We start from the raw sequence: 14,659 nt of genomic DNA on the forward strand, positions 1-14,659 counted from the left end.
AATGGCTGACGAGAGAAAGTGTTATAACACTGGAATGAATTCAAGCTAAAAAAATCTTGTTTCCTAACGTATGCTTGCTGTAGCAACCTCGTGTTTTGCTAGTCAAAAAGAAAAAGGAGGAGTAAAGAAAAATTTTCCTTTGCCAGTCAGGTTATTTATACAACTGAACATCAAATGTTAAGTAAAAACTTCTGTACTTAAACTCTACGGTTGAGTATCAAAGTTTTAGAGGTAAAATTACCAGGTAGATTAAGCAAACAAAACTGAGCATTAAAATTGATGATGGCAGAAAGAAAGGAAAGCCAAGGAGGACTACCATTAAGCAAACGTATCAAAAAGCATAATCCGATCAAATTACAAACTTTTGGAGAGCTAACAAAGGGATTGTTAAATTTTCAAGAATTGACAGCAACAACTACTCCTGTTAGTACTGCAAGAACTGCTGTTAGTGAAGCAGATAGTGGCCCTATTGAGGATGTCAAGCCATCCCCAGCCAGTATAAAATTAAGAGAACAAGAAAGGAATATTTCCAATAAATTGACACAAATTAAGAGAAGACTAAGCCTACAGAAAAGCCTTGAAACCGCTCAGGTACAATCAATTTCTAACTTTTTACTCTATGTTATACTACTTATTGTGTCCTACCAAACATAGAAATGGATTTCAACGTTATAAAATAAGACTACTGCGTTAAAAATCAAATCAAGATACGCACAAGGCAATAATTACAATATCTTACAATTCTAAGTAGTAATCATTATCAATTACATTAAATCAAAGCCAGTTCAAAGTAGCGTTAGTATTTTCCAATAGTTAATGTGATATGCTGTATATTTTTCGTCAAAGTTGTACCTTGATTTATGCGTTAAGTGATCAATTAATGACTACTTCTCACTGATATTCTCAATCAATCGTTGATAAAATCACTAGCTATGAACGTTCAATCTATCGTATTAATTCAACCATTTCTAATTCGAAAGGCCCAAGGGGAAAATAAAAATTATTATTAAAATAAGGCAAATCAATTTCATCTGAACGTCATGATATTATTATACTAGAGACTAATAGCGAATATCTATCAGCAACCCAATTAGTAACTTAATTAGATAGAGTAGCCATACAAAAATTTATATTAATTAATAAAATATAATCCTAATACTATTCTATTGCAGTTCTGACAGAATATAAAAGTAAAAGCGAGGACACTATACATGATTATGCTATTTCTTGAACTAATTTTATCACTACTAGTCACTAGATTGCAAAAACATTGAACTTGGTTTAACAACTTCAAATAAAGTTGATGCAATCATTACTTAAACAGTCAAAAGTATTCCTATTTTCGATGTATTATTATCTCTTTTATCATCAACGAGAAGATGCCTTAAAGGATCAATAATTTCTGTAGTAGATTTTTTTCTATTTCATTTGTAATTCTGATTTATTGTCGGCAACAGTGTCATTCTTCTATTTTTAATCCCTTGCCAATCCAAAAACTATCTAAATATTTTTCATCACTTCCATTTATATCATCATTGTTGAAATTAATTTAAAAACTACTTTGGAGATAGAATAGTTTGTAGCCAATTTTCTAAAATTCATTTTGGTATTCTTGTTCTCTATTGGATTCCTGCTCTTATTTTAACGTACAGTAAAGATATTTAAAACGGCCTTAAAGCTTTTTATTATTCAATTTATCAAACTCCTTTCATGATACAGCATGAGTAAATATTCACTAAGTTACTTTATAATTAACGAAAGTAACCAAGAACACCTATAGTCTAAACGAAACCACGCTGTCTTTTATTTCCATATAACAAAGTTTGCCTTGTTTACTTGTCGTAGTCATGCAAAGCGCTAATTAGAATCAAATCAAATCATCAGTTTATAGAAATTATTGATGCATAAAATAATACACTGGTTACTGCCATCTAACATAATAAGAGAATGGCAGAAATTATAGGGAAAATTTTTTAAATTATCTTCACCATATTTCTACTATAGCCTTAATCTTAATTTACATTCTAAAGACACTAGCCACCAAAGAGTAGCAGATTTTTATTACAGGCAACTGATAAAAATAGACCATGACCTTAGTTCCTCTTTAATCAAAAGAAGCTTTCCATATTTTGTTAGATAGAGTACAATTTGGTGATAGCAGCCTCAAAACTAGATATTACGCCTACGCTATCCTTATAGAAAAAATAATTTAGTTGTTATAGACTAGTATATTAGTTAGGATTAGTAGAAATCGATATCCTATAAAAAATTTTAAAACTGAATTTATTTCATTTGCATTAGGATAGATTTAAGTGCAATACACCATCCTATTTGTTTAAATAATATTGATTTATTCTCGTATATCCAAATCATGATATTAATATGGATATATATAATCCTATGCTGAATTCTTTATTTTCATAACTTGGCTAATAGCACAGCCATGTAGATATTATTGTAGTAAATTCATATATTATTTTATCCTTCATGAGAATCTATTTCATAGTTTAATTCACATAATTATGTAGGATAAAAAAATTTTGATGTAGAAGAGCTAAACTTGAATGCATTCCACGATACAATTATATTCGCTCTATAAATATCTATTTTAAATACTTTCTTATGTTAGAGAGTAAAATTATTTCTTTACACGGACATAGCAATAATCGCTAAGTAACCTGTTCAAGGAGCTAAAATATTAAAAATATAATAGTATTGACATTGGAAAAGAAGATTAAGAGAATAATTTTACCTGGATAGATATAGCACTTAAAATTTAAGTACAAATAGATAATATCATTTTGATAGTTATGACATTGAAACCGATTTAAGGTATAAAATTTGTGCCTATAGATACGAATAAAATATAAAAGCAAGCTCTACATGAAGGATGTGATTAATTATAGCATCCGAAGATGAATATTTTTATAGACCACAATATTATAATCTAGATACATGGCAGTAAATATTGATCAGTGAATAAATTAATTAATTTCGCAATCCACTGTTTTGATACTATTCTTTAAAAGCTGATGTAATTTATAGTAATTATCGTATTGCTTAGATTGATTCTGTTGAATCTAATGGGAACAATCAAATTAAAGTCGAAAATACGCCTAGTGAAACAAATTTAAGAACACCTACAAGTACTACTGTGGCAACAGTCAATACAGATGATGAAACAACTACGTCTAACGTCGCTACCGAATTCAAAAATTGGCATCGAGAGGAATTATATCGAATGTTAACGTTAACTCGGCAAAAATTAATGAACTGTATGAACGAATTACGAGAAATTGAAAATTTATTAATTCCAACGATAATGGCTCCAAACGAATATAATCAAATGATTAACGATAAAACAGAACTATTAATACACTTTGCAAAGGCTATCATCGATTTGATGAATCAACTAACAGTTAATTCTGAGACATCTTGCCCTAATAATTATGAAAGCAATGATGTGATTATCAAAAAAATTCAGCAAGGGGAGTACAATGTTACTGAAAAAGACGATATCAATGACCAAAGTGGCCTATTAATAAAGTTAATAACTGATATTAACCACAGTGTTCATTACCAAAATGGTCATGCTAATATTAATCCTTCATTCCAAGCAAATCAAACTGAGTATAAGGACTCACAACATCTAAATCATAATGGATCTATTCCTTCTCCGATGGCTACTAATGGTAGACGAGGTAATCCTACATTAAGTTCATTGGGTACAGTAATACACTTGGAATCGCTATTAAAATTTAACTCGATTCTTCGATAATAATCTTAGTTAAAATAGCCAACCAGCCTTATCATTTTAACAAGTCCATCGTAGGAGTGTAATTACACAAAACGTAGTATATAATTGCCGGTGGATATTTCGTTACTATATTTTATAAGCTTGTAATTATATATATTTCATGCTTTCAAATATTTTCAATTATTATAGACTCTAATGGCAATTGTTCTGATCGAGACATCGAGCAGCAAAGTAACAACAGCAATAAAGTAAGCTATGCTTAACTATACAAGCGAAACTATAGTATCTTTTTGAAAAAGTTTGGTTTTAAGCTAATCATAACCTTCTAATGCAACTAATTACAGTCCTAATGCTAGTCTCAATGCATTTTTTGCTTTAAAGATTAATCAAGATGAAGTATTAAATGAAAGAACTCATCGTCACAGTCTTAGTAAGGAACCCTCAATAGATATTCCCAATGCAGATGAACATATAATGAGAAATGGCCATGCCGATAATGCAGCTAAGACTATATCGATAGCGGATATTCAGGAAGAAAATTTAAATACAGATGGCGAAAAGGATTCTCAAAATAAATATTACGACATAGCGACATCTTCCGGCCTTGAAAAAGAAATGTGTAATGACTCTGTAACGATAGCAAACCTTAGCGACCATAAAGATAATGTTCAAGCACCAATGGATCTCCCTCAAGATCAAATTATTATAAATGGAAACTCCGATAGCTTAGAAATCAGGTAAATTTTTATCTACTAATTCTTGCAGGCATTCAATTAATTTCAGTTATGAATAATTTACAATTAAATCTTAATTTAGATATCATAAATATTAGTTAGCTAGTTTTCGTAGTTTAAATCAACTATCTCGCGACTATTTATGAATTCTTACACATACAACAAGACTTACTAACTTATCGAAAGGATTTATTTTCCGCTTTCATTCTTCTAACTTCGTGTTATTTAATTTAATTCTATAGAGATTTCATTAATCAGGATTTTAAAGAAAATTTCCAAAAACTTGATGACCATTTAAATGAAATAAACATATTATCATCTTCTAAATTGGTAAATAAGAGTAATTTTTTAATAAGCAATAGAAAATGGTATCGCTTATGTTAATAATCTTTAAAATAGTACCAGGAATGTTTTAATTGACAAAATTTTATTATCTAATAAATTAAATATAGGACGAAATATTAAATCAACTAAGGAAGCAATGGTTCGAAGTAGTGCTAGCTGATAATTTGCAAATTGCTATGTTAAAACAATGGATAGAAGAGACCAAAATCAGTTCAAGTAAAGCCTTGAGTGTCATCATTGATATGCAAGACCTAAATGTAATTTTTCATTTCATATTTGAATATATATCACTATTCTAATCAAACTAACACATAATATCGTTTCAATACATATATTTCACATCACTTAAATCTTACTAGAACCTATCCTTCTTTGCTAATATCTTAATCATTCTTATTAGGGAAATACACTTTTACATCATTGTGTCCACAATAAGGAATTTGCCTTAGCTGAATATCTTCTCAATACTGAATTATGCCAAGCAGGCTTATACAATCAAGTGAGTTATACGTTAGCAGCTTCAAAATGTCATAAGCAATATAATAAAATCTAGAAACTATACTTTATTAGCTTCTAAAGATGGTAATTATAACGCCATCTGTCGTAAACATATAGTTTATTGTATAATACTATAAGATTCTGTAGGAACGTTGAAAAACTTATTAATTAAAAACAGTATTGAATTTCATTTGTCAATAATTAATATACGTTAATTTTATTAATTGATTAAATGTAGTACGATAGAATCGATAAATGAACAATCGAATTTCCACAATAACATCTAAACTTTAAAATAAATTTATGTAGTCATATTAAAATTTAATTTCTAGTGAAATTACTGCTTGATACGATTTATAACTGTTATAACTAGATACCGAAATTTTTTAAATAAGTATGATGTTTAATGAGTCATTTATTTAGTATGATTAATGCCATGACCAAAAATCAATCATTTCCATTTGCAGCTCGGGTATACTCCAATTATGGTAGCTGCCTTATTCGATATTAAAAATGACGACGAACGACGTATTATTATGAAAATGCTATCTCACAGCGATGTAGACGCTAAAGCAACAAAAGTTAGCAAATAATAAAATGAACTAGCTATTGAAACTTGGTCGTAATAGTTTTAATCATCTTCTATTTCATATTATGTTATAGACTGGCCAAACAGCTCTAATGTTGGCAGCAGCACATAATAAAGTAATTTTTTCACACCTACTAATCCAAGCCGGTGCCGATATCAATTTACAAGATAAGGTTAATTCTCTATCAAACTAATCGATGATCGTTATACTAATTGTCAAAATTATGAAGGAATTAATGTAGTTTAATAAAATTTTTATCTCAAAATTATGGTAATCCTAAGAGTATTTTAAATATATCACTAACATCTTTGACTTATGCTTGCAATTTCTTAAAAACTGGCGAATTTAATAATTTTGAATATGCTATTTTTATCTCGTAATTAAAAAAGGATGGATCAACAGCTTTGATGACAGCATGCGAACATGGTCTAAAAGACATCGTTAAATTATTATTAGCTCAACCCAATATTAATGTTACTACTCTCGATTATGTAAGTGATTTTAAGTTGCCATTTGTCTGCATTCTACGACCATAACAATAAGCTAACCAACGCTAAATTTTGAGTGCATTACAGCATATAAGATCGTAATTTGTAAAGTTTACTCATAGATAAAGCTAATTTTATACTCCTTCTTTCTAACATATTTATACATATCTTCTATATCAGGACAATTATGATGCTTTATCAATAGCCATGGGTAACAATTTCAAGGACTGTGGTATTCTTATTTACAGCTACATATCTAAAACTTCTAAAGCTCATTCTTAATAATAAGCCATATCAAAAAATAATAAATTATTATAACAGAAAATAGTACCATTAGGTGAAAAATATAGGACTCCCTTCAATCATCCTTCCTCTATTACCTAGATAATATATGATTTATTTAAAAGCCACCGATGTAATCATTTTAAATACAGACATATTGATGACTTTTATAATTCCTACAAATTTAAAAACTAAGATAAATATTGTTGTCTAGTTTTATACTTTACTTTCTCCGCAAGACGATGATTTAGATTTTGAGCAGTATCATTTCTGGATATAATATTTAGACAGTAGTTTATATCACAACGAAGTTGTTATAACTTATATCGTGTAGCATCACGGTAACTGTTTCAACCGTAAATACAGATGAACTTTAAAATTAATTAGTGAATGTCTTTCCTTAATGAAATTAATTAAAAATAATTCAGTCTTTCACGATATCTTTTAATTAATTATAGGAAATCTGCATATGTATATAGTCGTGTATTTACGGTACCTGCATTGCGTACATACAGTAATTATTGTCAGTTAAGTCAATAGCTGCTAAAATTGCTGCTGAACTTACAGAAAATGAACTACCTCAACACATTGCAGTAATTTAAAAATTACAATTACCATGGAAAGAAATATACGTAATTCAAGTCTAAGCCTCTATATGTTCTAATAATAAGACATAACAAGTATATTTTATGATTGAAGGGCTATTTATTAATAATCTAGAAAGAAAAGTGACGATATCATTGAATTAAATTTGTATGTGACTGACAAAATTAATATAAGAATAATAACTACTAAATTATTTAACACGATATCGAACATTTCCTCTTAGCCTCTACTACATATTGCTTTCATTTTTTAAAGAATTTGACTGATTGAGAAAAAATTATATTTAACTTACGAGAGGTCATTTGGTCTGCATTGAATTTCGCATTAATAAATTTATGTTTCATTCCTTAATAGCCTTCCAAACATTATTTGAATTAAACTATGTTATCTAAGATCACGTTAATCAGCGTTTGGCTTACCAATCCAGTTAAGAAATCTAGTCACTTTGTATTTTTAGTGGCAGTATAACCGATACCTATATCTTACAATGAAGCAAAGATTCAATTACTATTTCAGCAGCTTCGTTTCAGTTCTGATCTCATATATAGTATCTACAGAACATCAAGATTTTTCATTGTCGGTAACAATAGCTACTACAATGGTATGCATTATAATTGACATTAAAAAAAAGTTAATCCTACACCTTACGATATCATAATAATAATTCTGCTACTATATGCGAAAAAAGGTAAACTAGGCCAGAATTACTTTAGATTAACACTAATTTATTACTTCAGATTATCATTGAATAAAATTGATTTCTTAACTAACGTGTACAGTATTAATAAAATAATGTAAAATAGGGATGGAATTAGTGCAAGAGTTAGTTAGATTAATCTTGTTTAATCACGAAGGAGATGTAAGTTTCCACGTGCAAACGAGTAATTAAATCAACATATTTGTTGTATGTGGTAATCAATCTTTGAAAAAGATCTTACGTAGTTCGAGATATCAATCTAAATCAAATGACTACAGTATGTTATGTGAATACATAGGCTGCATGATTCAGTATATTCTTCATAAATGCCCCACGAAACATCACCTCTAATACGAACATTGCATGAAACGATAGCGATAAAAAATATACTATGCAGAATAGCAGAAAGATTTATATATCATCTGCCGCTAGTGATTAGAATATTTCATGATCACGATAATATATCAGCTTAGAGCATTTAGCGTGTAAGTAAACTGAGTTCCGGTTCCCGTTACAAGTTTGCACGAAGTATTAATTATTATTTGCAGGCGGGGAAAGTTTAATATTCATCACTTTAACTCTTAAATTTGCTCTCGGCATAGACTTACAGAATATATATTAGTATGTTATATTCAATCATGATTTTAAACAGGGAAAAAAGACGATGTCTTCCATTTTTTCTCGGAACACATATATCTACAGTAACTAATACCTTCGGCACTATCAAACAAAGGCTAGACTTTAATAATTTATTATCCGTTAAGCCTATTACGGTAACAATAGCCGAGACATTTAGCTGCTTAAGTTCTTCATATAAGTCAGATTAATACTAATCATATCGACAATGTGGACAAATTCATATCGAAATAGTGAAATTACATTGCGAGCATCAACATTGAAGCGATTACCAGCTTAAATACGTCATTAAAACTGTGATCAGCATTTTAGTTAGAGCCATGTAGAAATAGAATCAATTTTATTTGCTTTTAAAAAAATCCGCCGCTAATGATAGCGATCCTTACTCATACGTGATAAATTATAATGTATAATGGTAATTTCACAACGTAATAGAGTAAATACATTAAACGGATGATTCGTATTCAGCATTGCGAACAAAGAGGTGATTTCTTTTCACAAATATTGATAAATTAGTATTATATGTCTTTAAACTAACCCATCAATCAGTAACGCATTACTTAGAATCATGCTCCTTGCGTGATATCTTCACGTGTTTCTGTGACAACAATTTTCCGTTTAATGCTTAGCTCATTTTTTCGCTGATTTAACAATTCCTAATATGAAATATATCTCGGTGTTGTAAAGCTTATTCTGTAATAAGACCGTCTCTGATAATTCATTTTGATTACATAACTTATCCTGCAAGTAGACTATAAATGCTAATTGTTAATAGGTAGATTTGCACCGTTAGACCGCAATAAGAGTCTATAGGGGAGGGCGAACAACTGTTCAGAGAGTTCCTTTCTTGGATAATTTACTAGGCGGTAAACTACCTCAAGACTAATAAAAATAGTTCTAAAATCAATACGCAAATATCAATCGTAACTGTAAAGTTCATTCGCAGGAGTAAGTTGGTAACACTCGGCTACATCTTGATACAATTTCTTCAATTAACTTATACTTAAAGGTGTGTTTAAGACTGTCATAATCACTAGGATTGAAATTATTTAGTTTCTTTACCCATATGAGTAGCTAGAACCATAATTATTAGAATCAAATTACCATTTTTAATATAACGTTAAGTGAATAATGTAAAGGTCATAAGCAGTAACCGCATAGATAGCAATGGTTATTTCAAGTTGCCCGTAGTTAAAATTCAATCATTCTAGCCTAAAGGAACTTCTTTGATACCACTACTGTAATAAAATCTTGATAGATGTATACTATCAGTTAGTTATTTGAAGTAAAATATAACTGGTAGGGAAACAAAGCAAGTTTATTTGCAATTATCATTGCGTTATATCAATTATTCTATTAAGCTACAGATGCATGAAAAAATTTTCTCCTATAGCAATATAAAGATTACTTAGCTTACTTCGATGCTTCTAATAATTACTATAGCACTTTCTTTCCTACTTTCAGATAGATTAATTTACATTTTTGCCACTCCTTCAATTTTGGGGGTTTGCCGATCTATTAATGAATCATCATCATCCATGGTTAAAACCAATCTATTTTTTCGTTGACAATTCTATTAAGACTTAATATTTACGAAAGGTTTAAATTTAATAGAGCAATCATAATCCAATCTACTCCAATGAAGCATAAAATAAAGATTCGACAAGTGGTATTTTCTATTTAAAACTTTATCGATTGGTGGTATGAGTTTACCGTTTACGCATGTCTTTAATTTAAAGCAAATATTTTTTACCTTTTCCCTTCAAGAATAAACATGCTCTTTTTGTGGTGGAAAAATAGCCCAGAATGGGTGGCAACTTAAAAAATTGAACACTGCACTAATTCACTTGGCCATAAAATGAATCAATCAATCATACTCCCTCAGTCATTTATAAAAAGGCGATCACGTCCATTAGGGTTATCAGTCTTGCATCGAGTGATTTACCAATTTAGGAATCATGAAGGCGATCTCAGTAGCTATCTTATTGCTTGCACTATCTTACTCTGCTAATGCAGGTCACAATGCCAACGCATGGCGAAACAAAGTCATCTATCAGGTAAATCCTCTAAAATTTACAACAATATTAATGTCGTCACTTCAATTAGGGAATAATCCCAATCTGCCTTCACTCATCTTGAGTTTTTCTTTACTTTACATATTTACTAAATTGCTGTATACTGTAGAAATTTAGAATTGCAATTGCCATAGATAATAATATTGCGTTTATACTGTCCTGGACAACATAGGCATCTATACAATAACTTCATTATAATTGCGTCCTCACGCTTTCCTAGTAACACTGGAATGAATAATTTCTAGCATTAAATTCATTTCAGATGTTAAAATTTTTAAAACCTTTGAGTTATTTGGCCATTTATTGGCCATTCATATTTCTTGCTCGGTTTATTACCGGTACTATTTTTATTTGTAGTACATTATTTTATTCTTTTCAATAAAACCGAAATCTTCTGTCCCTGATTGATGGTCGAATTCCAGCAGATATGAATTCAGTAGTCTACCGATTCCTTTAATTTGAATTTGTAATACAATAAATTATCTACTCTATAATATATATCAATTTGATATCACCTATATTGGATTGCAAATAGAATAAATTGGCCATGTAATAAGTTACCGTCGTCTAAAGTCGTATGTTCCTATACTTCTGACAATTAAATCATTTATATAAGCTACTTTGATACATTTTTATGATTTTTATCCAATGTACAGGTTTTAGTCGACCGTTTTGCCGGCTACAATTCTAATTCATGGAGCTCTTGTAAAGATTTAAAGGGTTACTGTGGTGGCAGCTTCAAAGGTTTAAAGCAGAAATTAGGATATATCAAAAATATGGGATTTGATGCCGTTTGGATTTCACCTGTTGTAGAAAACACCGATTTAGGTTACCATGGTTATTGGGCTAAAGATATTTATAAGATTAATTCTCACTATGGTACATCTCAAGAACTAAAAGACTTGGTAAATGAGGCTCACAAGCAGGGAGTTTGGATTATGTTGGATGTGTAAGAAAAATATATTTATTCCAACTCTAGAATCAAGATAGCAATTGATAATACAAATAATTCAATCATTGTTTTGAATATATTAAAATTATAAACCGATAATTAAAGCTATTACTATAATTTGCCTTTATTTACTTTTTTAATCATGATATCAATACTCCTGTAGTGTTGCCAATCATATGGGCTATGGAGACATTAGCACCTTCTACCCATTCGATCGTAATGAACATTATCACCCTGCCTGTGAAATTAACAACTGGGGTAACCAATGGGAGGTAATAATTTTTAGCATATTGAATCCCTTTAGCCATATCCTCCATTCATGGAATCCTTTATACCTGATTTGTAAGCAGAGGTATATATCACCTTAACTAATTAACTGATTGAAATAGGTTGAAAACTGCCGTCTTGCTGGTTTACCTGATCTTAAACAAGAAAATAACTTTGTCAAAAATGAATTGAAATACTGGGTCAGCTGGATCGTCAAGGAATATAACTTTGATGGTATTCGCATTGATACTATCCCAGAGGTTCGTTTAAAGACACATCCATTTTTATAGAATGTAATTAACAAATCTGAGTTAAAAAATTTATCATCATATCAACCGATAGCAACTCTAAGCCTGTTTCAATATAGTACTTAGTACTCTTCCTACAGCCATAATTTATAAATCTTAGATGGTCATGCAATTAAATTATATCGATATTGAAGTAGACAAACCCAAATAGCTTAAAAATTTTTACTTCGTAATTTAAAACACAGTCTCATGTGTAGAATTACTAACCTGTAGATTCCAGTTTGGTTCTGGTCTGAATTCCATACTTCTGCTAACGTTTTCACAATTGGAGAAGCTTTTAATGGTTTCGTAGACTATTTGAAGAAATATGTACCTCCTTTGGATTCAGTTTTGAACTACCCCATGTACTACGCTTTCAAAGACGTATACATGTACAAACAATCCATGACTAGAATCCGTGATGTCTTAAACGAAGAAGTAAGTTACTATATACGTGACTTTAACATAACAGATGTTTTAAATCGTATAAGTTGTAAATAGATATTTCGGTAAACTACAAATTCTATCATTTAACTCAATAAACTGAATAAGATTTAAGATATGGAGAGCATAGTACAGCACTTAATTGTGTAATCGGCGTATATATTTATGTAATGCTTAAAAGAGCATAATTTGATTAAGCTAGGATAATATAAAACATAAATCATTATGACGAACGAAGTTAGAAGTATTTTTATTCATAGTTTCTCAAGCGGACAAATTAGCATTTCCAGCAAGAAAGCTTGGTGCAAGCATAACCACTCTTGACTTCAACTGATTGGGAGTATTTTTTTACTTTTCATTAAATTATAGTATAGCAAATTCTCCGATGTTCAATTACTCGGTCTCTTCTTGGACAACCATGATGTTCCGCGTTTCTTGTACTTCAATAACGATTGGACTTTGTTGAAGAACAACTTGGCTTGGATCTTGCTTGGTGAGGTAAGACCAATAATCGACAATTTACATAGAACAGCTACAATACTTGCTCTCCAGTAAGCATGAAAAATATCTTGAACCAATTTCTATAAGACGATTAGCGTTTTCCTCGTGTAAGGGTTTGCATATCTATTTCAGGGTATCCCAATTGTATACTATGGTACCGAACAAGCTTATGCTGGTGGTAATGATCCAAATAATCGTGAATCTTTGTTTCCAAATTTCAACCAGAATCACTGGATGTATGATGTAAGTCATCTTCGTCAGATTCTATTCGTTCGGTGTAAATAGTTTATGTCAATCATACATCTTATAAAAATATTTTTAAGAATTACTAAAATGTCTTCTAATCACATAGATATAGTTATCAGACGTTACTTATAGTATATGCTTGAACTACTCTACCGTGCTATAGTATAGTAGATTAATTTTTGAATCAATGTCCAATCTCACCATATTGTACTTATTGCATCTTTTAAGAATCGCCAGGATATTTTTAAATTGTCAAACTTACTTTATATAAAATTGTATACGTAAAAAACCTTTGCTGTTCTATAATATAGAAAAGGAAATTTCTAATCAATACCAAATATGATTTCCATAGTAGCTATAAATAAGATAGCATTATGGGATAGGTATCTTTATACATCTATACTATAGAGTAACTTTAAAGCTCTAGTAAAATGAGCAATTTATAGACTCGATATATGTTGTAGTTTCCATAGTATTAGTTATACGTAGATTCATCAAGATTACTTTTTACCCAACATTGTATGTCAAGTAAAAATTAGATTCATAATAGACTATAATTATCACGCTGGTAAAATGCATAACTCATTTCTTTTACTATAGTGTAATTATTACACTAGCAAAATACACAACCCATTTTTTTTAATATCGTTAGCGAATTTAATACTTTTATTATCCGCCAACAGTACATCAAAACAATCAATGACTACCGTAAAACTGTAATCAACTACAACGGCCAGGCTTATGTTGAAAGATATGTTAGCAACGACTTCTTCGCATGGTCTAAGGGAAATACCTTGGTCGTTACCAGCAATGTTGGTTCTGGTGGTAGCACAAGTAAAACTATCAGCTATCTACCATATAGTGTTGGTACTTCTATCGTTAACGTTCTTGACTCTAGCGAAAAACATACCGTCCAAAGCTGGGGTATTTATGTTACTATTAGCAATGGTCAACCCAAGATCTTCAAACGATTATAAGTAAGAATTTTCTCTTACAATTTAAAAATGAAAATTTTCGTCTTATTCCTCTACCATTAGCTCAATTTACTTCATAATTTATACTGCTACAGATCTATTCAATTAATCATTAGATGATAAGTAATCATTTACCGGTATCCTTCAATGTTAAAATTTGATAGATCTATGGCTATAACCTACATATCCATAACAAATATTGTAGACCACCCTCAGTTAGCTTGCTAATCTACCATGTGATACGCCACGTTAACTATTTCATTTCTTTTTGTGTTCGCCT

The 14,659-nt window shown here is 30.2% G+C and overlaps 3 protein-coding genes across 3 annotated transcripts; all 3 read left to right on the forward strand.

Moving 5' to 3' along the window:
* Positions 1 to 282: 282 nt before the first annotated feature.
* Positions 283 to 1,094, forward strand: TRIADDRAFT_58900 (uncharacterized protein; the record flags this gene model as incomplete). The annotated part of the gene is made up of 2 exons (XM_002114873.1): positions 283 to 591; positions 1,059 to 1,094. The coding sequence occupies 2 exons, from the start codon at positions 283 to 285 to the stop codon at positions 1,092 to 1,094; spliced, it is 345 nt and encodes a 114-aa protein (XP_002114909.1).
* Positions 1,095 to 3,322: 2,228 nt separating this feature from the next.
* On the forward strand, positions 3,323 to 6,694 carry TRIADDRAFT_58901 (uncharacterized protein; the record flags this gene model as incomplete). The annotated part of the gene is made up of 10 exons (XM_002114874.1): positions 3,323 to 3,701; positions 3,947 to 4,005; positions 4,139 to 4,494; positions 4,734 to 4,821; positions 4,944 to 5,093; positions 5,237 to 5,335; positions 5,802 to 5,915; positions 5,998 to 6,096; positions 6,314 to 6,415; positions 6,593 to 6,694. 10 exons carry the CDS (start codon positions 3,323 to 3,325, stop codon positions 6,692 to 6,694), a joined length of 1,548 nt encoding a protein of 515 aa, XP_002114910.1.
* A 3,897-nt stretch (positions 6,695 to 10,591) lies between these two features.
* On the forward strand, positions 10,592 to 14,382 carry TRIADDRAFT_58902 (uncharacterized protein; the record flags this gene model as incomplete). The annotated part of the gene is made up of 8 exons (XM_002114875.1): positions 10,592 to 10,690; positions 11,365 to 11,657; positions 11,824 to 11,932; positions 12,050 to 12,187; positions 12,449 to 12,652; positions 13,028 to 13,156; positions 13,292 to 13,402; positions 14,089 to 14,382. The coding sequence occupies 8 exons, from the start codon at positions 10,592 to 10,594 to the stop codon at positions 14,380 to 14,382; spliced, it is 1,377 nt and encodes a 458-aa protein (XP_002114911.1).
* Between the last annotated feature and the right edge of the window lie 277 nt (positions 14,383 to 14,659).

Source organism: Trichoplax adhaerens, genomic scaffold (assembly GCF_000150275.1).
Source record: "Trichoplax adhaerens TRIADscaffold_9 genomic scaffold, whole genome shotgun sequence".
NCBI classification, from domain to species: Eukaryota; Metazoa; Placozoa; class Uniplacotomia; order Trichoplacea; family Trichoplacidae; genus Trichoplax; species Trichoplax adhaerens.